Source organism: Cygnus olor, chromosome 6 (genome assembly GCF_009769625.2).
Source record: "Cygnus olor isolate bCygOlo1 chromosome 6, bCygOlo1.pri.v2, whole genome shotgun sequence".
Lineage (NCBI taxonomy): Eukaryota > Metazoa > Chordata > Aves > Anseriformes > Anatidae > Cygnus > Cygnus olor.
The window spans coordinates 23,814,122-23,822,885 of record NC_049174.1 but is presented as its reverse complement, the minus strand read 5'-3'; the positions used below and the strand labels follow the sequence as shown (position 1 = coordinate 23,822,885).

The window sequence follows — 8,764 nt, the reverse complement described above, 5'->3', positions numbered from 1 at the left end:
GTTTATATCATGGCCAAGACAGGCTATGAGTGCTTGGTGTTGTAAACTGCACTCACTTGAGAGCTTTTTGAGCACTGTTTAGTTAACTGCATTACCCTCTTTAACCAGAGATAAATACATATCCTTTCAATCTGCAAAACAGTATTAATTCTTAATAAAATCTTAATAACACTGGAGAAAAGCTAGTTGCTTTTAGAACCCCACGTGAAGTTTCATTTTTGAATGGCTGCAGGGGACATATGAAAGCTATATTAGCAAAAACTTTCAGCTAGTAGCAACCTAAGTATTAAAAAGAAGTAATTGATAATTGTCTCCTAATCATCCAACCGAATAAAAAGACAAACCTGATAAATTCAGCAGAGCCAAGAACTGCTAAAAAGTTGGAGGTGCTGCAGCATTGTGCTTTCTCAGTAGACCTCACGACACCTGATGCTGTTAAAAGTATTTTTTTTATTGTCGGTATGCTACAGAGATTATATTGCTCTGATTCTCCCCCCACCCCCAAAGAATCTGAATTTTGGCTTGGTTAATGATTAGGTCTTTGAAATAAACTATTTCCACAAGCCTTGTCAAAAAGGCCTTAACCCAATGAAACAAACACACAAACAAACCTCACCTCCCCTCTTCCAACACACGCACCCCTTGCCTTTCTTTGCCCTGTTCTTTTCTCCTTAACATCACAGGAAGGGCACTACAGGTAGTGTACAAGAGCAGGAACACCTTCCTTACGCTTATTTTCATGGCTCTCTTAGGCTATACCTAATTAATTTGGGTATTAACTAATTGCAGAAGGTTGGGTGAGGTTTACAAATCCTCTTACTGACATGCCCAGGAGGGCTATCGTATTAAAATCAAGCAACACCATATTAGAGAATTCAATCCCCAAGTAGTTGCCTGTAAGTGAACTTTTGAAAACCAATGCTAAATATCTCGAGAGATTGTTTTAGACAAACACAAGCCATTAACTACAATTAGTTCATTTACTGAAATCCACAGTAAATGACAGTCAGCATTATAATTTATGATAGCTTCTCATACTCTATCAGAAATGCAATGCCATGCAGTCAGTGGTTGAGAGAATGTCTTTTTCAATCCCCCAACAGCACTACCCACTCTTTATTGCAACTAGGATGGCCAGAATGCTGCATGGAAAGGCCAAGATAGCATAAAGCGGGTGGACAGATGTAGGATTTCTACTGGAAACTACTGTTAAGTTACACGTCAAATTGAACTTCTGTTCGATACGTTCAACTGCTCCAAGTGGAAAAAAGTAGTCTATGGCAGTGCTATCAAAAATTGCCAAAGGTTGCTTAAATATAAACAAGCTTTAAGAAATTTATTTGATAAAACTATTTGTTTTCACTGATATATATATACATATTAATGTGCAGGACAGATTTATAAAATGAAGAGACATGCAAACTTGGCTGCAATCAAAATGCTCATCTAGTGAAAGTGATAAGCTATTCTGGGTAAGCTTGAATGTCATTAAATATGATAAACATGGATGGATTGTTTCCATTATCAGTTGAACTATCAAATAGATCCATGGAGTTACTAGCACTTTTTGCTGCTGGAGTAATTGATCCTCTTGTCCCTTGAGAACATTCTCCAACAAGTACTCGAGCCATGTACATGTACTTCTTTCCATCCACATTTGGTTTAGAATAGGCGTCGTGGGCAGAATAGCTGGCATTAACAGCAAAGTTCATTCCATTTCCAAAGTTTGCAGCTATAGTCAGAAAAAAAAGTGTATTTCATTAATAACAATCACTTATCTGCCAAGAGATTCACAGGCTCTAATGACAGCAATAGGGAGATTTAACAAAACAGAACATTTTGCATACAAGGCAAGACTACACAGAGGACATGAGTTATTCCTAGCCCTATTCAAGGAAATGAGCAGTTTTGAAATTCACATTACTGTGCATTCCAGCATAGCTCCAATTAAATCCAGAGTTGTTAATTAAGGTTAAGGACTCCTTACTTGTCCCATGAAACAAAAGCTTCTCGTCATCTCCACTGACATTTTTCTCAGCCATTTGATGCTTTTTTATTTGGTAGATCTTCCACAAAAATGGGTTCTGTACCCTTTCAATCTGCAAAGTTTGAAATTAAGACTTTTTCTTTTTTTTTTAGCTTGTCGTCATGAAAAGCATCAGTGTATCAACAATTCAGTGTTCCAAGATTCTACTCCTAGCTACAACACATGTAGGCTACATTATAAAATAAGTTAGGCACATCACTCCAGACTTCAGCACAACAGATAGCAGAACCCAACCCAAAATGCAACAGGGAAATAATATGGGATAGTTTTGTGTATGACCCAGAAACTTGCAAAACACCCACCTGCCAAGCACATATGGGTTAAGGCAGAAGATGCTCTGCTCTACTATAGCAAAAGTGATCTAATGAAACTTTAGAAGCAATTGCTTAAGACTTGCTCCAAATAGCTTAACTTGATGCAACATCAAATTGATGCTGATTAAAATTGGTAAAACAGATGGCATTACTGCCACTAATCTCTTACTCTTTGGGGAAACGTCCCGAATAACCTCTCATGTAACTTGACTGCTGAGTAGTTGATGCCTATGCAAAAGGGACACTTACATGCAGAGGTATGCAGCCTTGTCATTTCAGGAGTAGCTAATGCTTGAAGCTAATAGCTTGACTGCAAAAAATTTACTGGATATCAACATAATGTCAAAACTGGCTTTACATAATCAAGCCAGCTCAAATCAGGGTTACCCTCTTGAGGATTAACACACTGGCAAGCAGTCTGGCACATGCTTCTATGCTACCAGAAGTGAACAGTCAGTAGTGCTCAAACAGGAAGTTTTTTAGGAAGAGTATTTGTGTAGACCTAAGCAGTAACAGCCTTCATTAGCAAATTGCTTTTCCCTTGTTTCTGGACAGGGAATCCCCTCTGCTTGCTGAGTTTTGACACTTGAATAAGCAGAAAAGAAAAATGCACAGTAGCTACCTGAACAGAGACCATACACACAGGCACTTCCATTAAAATCACCCGACTTGGCATGTTTTCAGCATCATAATCTTGGTGTCAGAAGCAGCTTCTTCTTGAGAGCGGAGATATTTTGCAGCAGGTTTGAAGTTCATAAACATCACATTAAATACCTGTGCAGGTATTGAAAGTTTTGTGCATCCTCTTCAGACAATTAATTATAAACATAAGTCAATCAGGAAAGCAGATAAAACTGTGTCTGCTTCTTTTCCCATATAGTCTTGTCCCATAAGTCCTAACAGGATTTATTTTTCCACTGTTTACTAGTCGTTATTCATGAGTTGTTATCAAAGTATTTATGCTTAGAAATGGTAACATGCTTTTACCTTTTCAATTTTTAGAAGCTGAAGCTGGTCTTCAGAAACCTTTCTGCCACCTCTCTGTAGTCCTTTGTTTCTGGTTTTAGTTCCACTACCTTGAGTTGCTGGTTTTGCATATCATCCCACGTTTCAGGGAGCACTGTGGTTTCTTGATCTTCAGGAGAAACACAATCGATTACTCAAATCCCCTACTTAAAGAGAAATATGGTCTGCTACAACCCCCTCTGAAAACTTGTACACCTAGCTTATCACTAGTGCCTGTTGGCTTCTGTCACCCAAGAGTATTTCTTTTAAAACCAACCAACCAAAGGAGTAGGGAGTTTCAGTTTCCAGGTTGTCATTGCACTGGCAGTTGATGTGCCTGAATGGGCACATGTCTTCTGAGTGGACCTCCACACCAGACTCTTTCCTACTTCCCTTATTTTGCAGGCTTTCAAACCACATACTTTTTCATGCTTACTCCCCATTCACTGGGTTTGCTGTTCACTAGCTGAATTTAGTCTACAAATAAATGCCTCTTCTGAGGCAAGAACCCAAATTCACTATTTTTCCCTCTTGGCCACACAGAGGATATGGTAGAGGGTTGCTAGTGAAGACAACAGTAAACATGTATTTTCCCACTCAGGGAAGAGGAAAGTTGCAGGTACAGAGTTGCTCCCAGTGACAGAGCTCAGTGTACGGGCTGATCCCCCTCCTGGTGACCGGGGAACCCAGTTTTGGGGCAAGGAATCGCCCTGGCACTTACACCTGCACGGTGTTGAGGAAGTGGGGAGGAAGCATAGCAGCAGCAGCAGCAGCAGCAGCAGCGCTCACCACACACCTGACCTGGCAAGAACCCACTGCAGCCGGGGGATTACTGGGAGACACGGAGGCTCTCAAACGGTTTATTGCAAAGGGTTCCCGCAGGAGACACGGGAGAAGGAGCACGGTCCTCTTTGGCTGTGGCTTCTCTACTCCTTGCCTCCTCTTCGTCCTCGTAGGAGTCCAGGCCCACCTCCTCGTAATCCTTCTCCAAGGCAGCCATGTCCTCACGTGCCTCAGAGAACTCGCCCTCCTCTGTACCCTCACCCACGTACCATGGTGTGCATGAGACACATACCAGGCACGTGACAGTGCCTGGCAGCCCCGTGTTTATTCTGCAGTCCAGGTGCTGGGGCTGAGGGTCCTGTTGAGAAGGGGTTGGTCGAGGAAGAGCAGGAAGGGGGTGGCAGGGGCTCCCTCCAGCTCCAGCACCGTGATGTTGTTGGGGCAGCCAACACGCAGGACTGAGCCAGGCACAAAGAGGGTCTGCTGGGGCCCACGGCGGGGCCAGTACCGGCCCAGGTTGAAGCCGTTTATCCACAGCTGGCCCTGGAAGAGGGAGATGGGACTGAGCTGTGCCCCTCTCCACCCCCTCATCCGCTCTGCTCGCTCTGCACGACCTTACCTTGCTCCAACCTGGGAACTTCACAAAGGTGTCCCAGGCAATGCCAGGGGTCTCAAAGGTCCCGGTGTAGAAGGCTGGCCCCGATCTGCCCCTACCGCTTGATTGTGGCAGGGCAGCGTGGGGCCAGCCCTGCTGGATGGCAGCATCTATGGCCAGGGGGTAGATGAGCCAGTTGCTGAGCGGGCTGGAGTCCAAGGAGAGGTTCCCCAGCAAGCCCTGTGGTGGAGGAGGAGGGAAAATGAGGCAGTGGGGTTTGCCCTGGGAATGGAATAGGATCCCATGGGAGGGGCTGCACGATCCTGGCTGCCACAGCACCAGGAGAAGGCGATGCCAATCCCACTGCTTTATCCTGGTCCCGCTGGATTCGCCCCCTGCCCAGGGTCACACCAGTGGGTGGGTGCGGAGGAAGTGGGAGATAGTGCAAGGTTAACCAGGGAACAGGGCTCAGGGTGCCCGGATAGCGTCTGTGGGAGGGGGCAGGAGGGGGCTGTTTGGCTGTTTCCCCTCACCTTGAAGTCGCTGAAGTTGGCCCCGAAGCTGAGCCTGCCCATGTTCTCCAGGAGCACGTCCAGCGCGTCCCCTGCCCTGCCGGTCACACGCAGCGTGGTCTGCCCGTCCCGCTCCAGCGTCCCCTGGTACTCCTGCAGACACAGGGTGGTCAGCGCTGCCTCCCCACACCCCAGTCCCACCACCCCAAATGCTGCCAGCACAGCATCCCGCTGCCTTCTCCCCCTAGAGCCAGCCCAGGGCTGCCTGCTGCCCCCAAGGGGACACAAACAGGCCAGCGGGGTGCCCCTCGGGGGCTCAGCGGGGCTCTCAGCACCCTGCCTGTCCCCGAGGTCCTGGCCCAGCACGTCCCCCCCGAGAGGCACCCCACCTTCTGCAGCATCACGTAGCCGCGGTCGCAGACACCGTGGGGAGGAGCGCTCAGCGGGGCCGGGGCCGGGACGTCGCGGGGCAGCTGCGTGTGGTACAGCACAAAGCCATGGGCCTGCAGGGCAGCACAGAAAGGGAAAGGGGGCTGCCGTGAGCCCCTTTCCCCTACCCTAGTGTCTCCCTCGATGTGCCCCTGTGCACCCAGCCCCTCACCTGCTTTATGGCCTCGAAGGTGAGGGGAAACTGGCTGAGGATGGGCCCGGAGGGGGTCAGGACATCCAGGACGTCCAGGAGATCAGCATACTGCAGAGAGGGAGGGGAGCTGGGCAGCCGGGCAGTGCCGGGCAGGGGCCACAGAGCCCCCGGCGCCCGCACTCACCTTGCGCAGATCCACCCGGCCGTAGGCATACTTGGGGGTGGCGGGGGGCATGGGGCCCACGGGCAGGGGCTGGAACTGAACGGCAGGCTGTCAGGGGGCCCACGGGGCTGAGGTGTCCCCTGGGACGAGCAGGGAGATGTCCCTGCCCTGCCAGGTCCTCCCGTGCCCACTGCTGCCCCCTCCTGCCCTGCTCAGCACCTTGCTGATGACCGTGCGGATGGCAAACAGCTTCTCCGTGGGGTCTCCGGCCTCCGAGAGCGGTGCATCGTAGTCGTAACTGGTGGTCACTGGTTTGTACTGGGCCTTTAAGTCAGCACCTGGCCAGGGAAGCGATGGGCGCTGCAGGAAGGGGCTCTCCGGCACAGCCTGGACCCCAGCCCTGGGCTGGCCGCAACGCAATGGGGGCACAACCCAGAACTGAGGGGCTCGGGGTCAGAAGGATTCTGCAGGGCGACAAGCTGGGGCCGGGGGCCAGCAAACCCCACGGGACAGAGGAGTAACCTGGAGCAGGCTCCTCGGTGCCGAGGAAAGCCCCCCACCCCAGAAACACTGTGCCTCCCCAGGCAGCCCCCACTCACCGCTCCAGTAGGCGAAGTTGGTGCCCCCGTGGAACATGTACCTGCGTGACACCCAGCGAGCGCGCTCAGCACCCACACACCAACCCAGACCCCCCCCGCTGCCCCCCCGGGGCCCAGGCTGCGCCCCCCGCCCCGGCTGGCTACTTGCATGTTGACGTTGGCTCCCAGCCGCAGCATGTCGGTGAGCCCCCGGGCCACCTGCGCGGCGCTGGTGCTGGCGTGCGCGCCCCCCCAGTAGTCCAGCCAGCCCGTGTAGTACTCGGAGTTCACCTGGGGGGGCAAGGGGCCGGTGACATCCCCCAGTGACCCGCTCCCCAGGCAGCCTAGCCTCCCAGCTCGCCCTCTCCCTCGGTGCCTCACCAGGGGCCCCCTCGGCTCGACGCTGCGCTGCGCACCGAACGCCTCCGTCACGTTGGAGTCTGCAGGGGGAAAAAGACGAGAGGTTGGAGCAGGAGGGGGATGGGACCCCTGTCCCCTCTCCTCCTCCACCTTGGCGGCACCTGGCCCAAAGTCGACGGTGGCGTAGAGCCCCTGCAGGGTGCCGCAGCGCAGCTCCTCCGCCTGCGCGCCGTCGGTGGTGAAGAGCAGCGCCTCGCCGCCCAGCAGCGCTCGGAAGGAGCCCAGCAGGTGCCGCAGGTAGTCGTAGTCGCAGGCGTAGTAGCTCCCGTATTCGTTCTCCACCTGCGAGCCGGGCACGATGCAGCCAGGTCCTGACGGGCACCCAGCTCCCCCCATCCCTCCCCCCAAGGCACCTGGGGGCACCCCGGCAGCCCCGCAGCACCCCACCTGCACGCTGATGATGTTCCCCCCGTGCTGGTAGAGCCGAGGCTTGATCTTGGGGAGCAGGACGTGGAGCCAGGAGTCGACGGCTGCCAGGAAGGCTGGGGGGGACAGGGCGCAGCTCAGCCTGCTAGCAGCCCCCCCGTCCCGGCGGATGGAAATAATCCGGGGGGCGCTGGGAGAGGGGGCAGCACCACGGCTCCGGCCCCGTGCTGAGGCTCACCGGGGTCGGAGGAGCGCAGGACGATGTCTGATTTCCACAGCAGCCAGGCAGGCAGGCCGCCCTAGGGGAACACCCGCAGCAGCAGGAGAGACAGACAAACTGCTCAGAGAGCCCCAAAGGCGGGCCAGCCCCGCCGTGCCCCCCCCGCCACCCATCACCCCCAGCGCGGGGCCATGGGGCTCACCATCTCCCACTCGGCACAGATGTAGGGCCCCGGCCGCAGGATCACCAGGAGCCCCAGCTCCGCTGTCAGGTCCAGGAAGGCTTCCACATCCCGGTCCCCAGCGAAGTCGTACACCCCCGGCAGCGGCTCGTGGTAGTTCCAGGGCACGTAGCTGGGGCGAGACGGGGATGGCGACTGGACACGCACTGGGGGAGCCCAGGCACGTGTTGTGCCCGGCAGGGGGGTCCCAGAGCTCAGCGTACGGGCTGATCCCCCTCCTGGTGACCGAGTAACCCAGTTTTGGGGTGAGGAATCGCCCCGGCACTTACACCTGCACGGCGTTGAGCCCGCTCATGTACATCTTGAGCAGCCGGTCGCGCCAGGCGGGGCGCGGGACGCGGGCGTAGTGGATGCTGCCCGAGATGTAGCGAAAAGGGGCGCCGTCCTTGCGGAAGCAGTCCTGCTCGTAGTCCAGCTGGAAGGAGCGCGGCGGGGCGGTGGGCTGCGGGGAGAGGCAGGGCTGCGGACCCCCAAAACCCCCTGCACGGACCCCGAGGACCCTTCCTCGACACGGGGTGAGCTGCAGGGGCTGAGCGGGGTGGCTACAGCGGGAGGAGACGGTTAGGGGTTGGGGTGCAGGGGGTTGGGGGGCAGGGGATGAGGATGCAGGGGGCTGGGGGTCTAGGGGATTAGGGCGCATGGGTTGGGGGTGCAGGGGGCTTGGGGTGCAGGGGTTGGGGATCTAGGGGATTGGGGATCTAGGGGATTGGGGGTGCAGGGGGTTTGGGGTGCAGGGGGGTTGGGGCCTGGGGGTTTGGGGTCCTCCACCGACCTGGGCGTGCAGCAGCCCCGCAGCCAGCAGCAGGGCGAGGCCCGGCAGCCCCATGCCGGCGGGCGGGCACGGCGCGGCGCGGAGCCGCTCCCCGCGCTCCCGGTTCCCCGCGGGCTCGCACGATGGCGGGGCCACCCCGCTTGGCTCCGCCCCCTCCCGCCAAGC

At 54.5% G+C, this 8,764-nt stretch overlaps 2 protein-coding genes across 5 annotated transcripts; both read right to left on the bottom strand.

Moving 5' to 3' along the window:
• Positions 1 to 430: 430 nt before the first annotated feature.
• Positions 431 to 4,079, bottom strand: LOC121072611 (protein mono-ADP-ribosyltransferase PARP15-like). The gene is made up of 4 exons (XM_040562335.1): positions 3,349 to 4,079; positions 3,026 to 3,135; positions 1,988 to 2,099; positions 431 to 1,732 (listed from the first exon to the last, which is right to left on the bottom strand). The coding sequence occupies exons 2-4, from the start codon at positions 3,035 to 3,037 to the stop codon at positions 1,464 to 1,466; spliced, it is 393 nt and encodes a 130-aa protein (XP_040418269.1). The 5' UTR covers positions 3,038 to 3,135; positions 3,349 to 4,079; the 3' UTR covers positions 431 to 1,463.
• Positions 4,080 to 4,212: 133 nt separating this feature from the next.
• GLB1L (galactosidase beta 1 like) lies at positions 4,213 to 8,747 on the bottom strand. 4 transcript variants are annotated; one of them, XM_040562329.1, is made up of 17 exons: positions 8,600 to 8,746; positions 8,097 to 8,269; positions 7,789 to 7,939; positions 7,605 to 7,665; positions 7,388 to 7,482; positions 7,102 to 7,282; positions 6,962 to 7,020; positions 6,750 to 6,871; positions 6,602 to 6,642; positions 6,222 to 6,340; positions 6,024 to 6,098; positions 5,858 to 5,947; positions 5,646 to 5,759; positions 5,278 to 5,409; positions 4,907 to 4,984; positions 4,769 to 4,848; positions 4,552 to 4,692 (listed from the first exon to the last, which is right to left on the bottom strand). In XM_040562329.1, the coding sequence occupies exons 1-16, from the start codon at positions 8,651 to 8,653 to the stop codon at positions 4,789 to 4,791; spliced, it is 1,605 nt and encodes a 534-aa protein (XP_040418263.1). In that variant the 5' UTR covers positions 8,654 to 8,746; the 3' UTR covers positions 4,552 to 4,692; positions 4,769 to 4,788. The 4 variants fall into 4 exon arrangements, with proteins under 4 accessions (XP_040418261.1, XP_040418262.1, XP_040418260.1 ...); XM_040562327.1 differs by having other exon boundaries at positions 4,213 to 4,692; positions 4,769 to 4,984; XM_040562328.1 differs by having other exon boundaries at positions 4,213 to 4,692; positions 4,769 to 4,984; positions 8,097 to 8,242; positions 8,600 to 8,743.
• Positions 8,748 to 8,764: the final 17 nt, after the last annotated feature.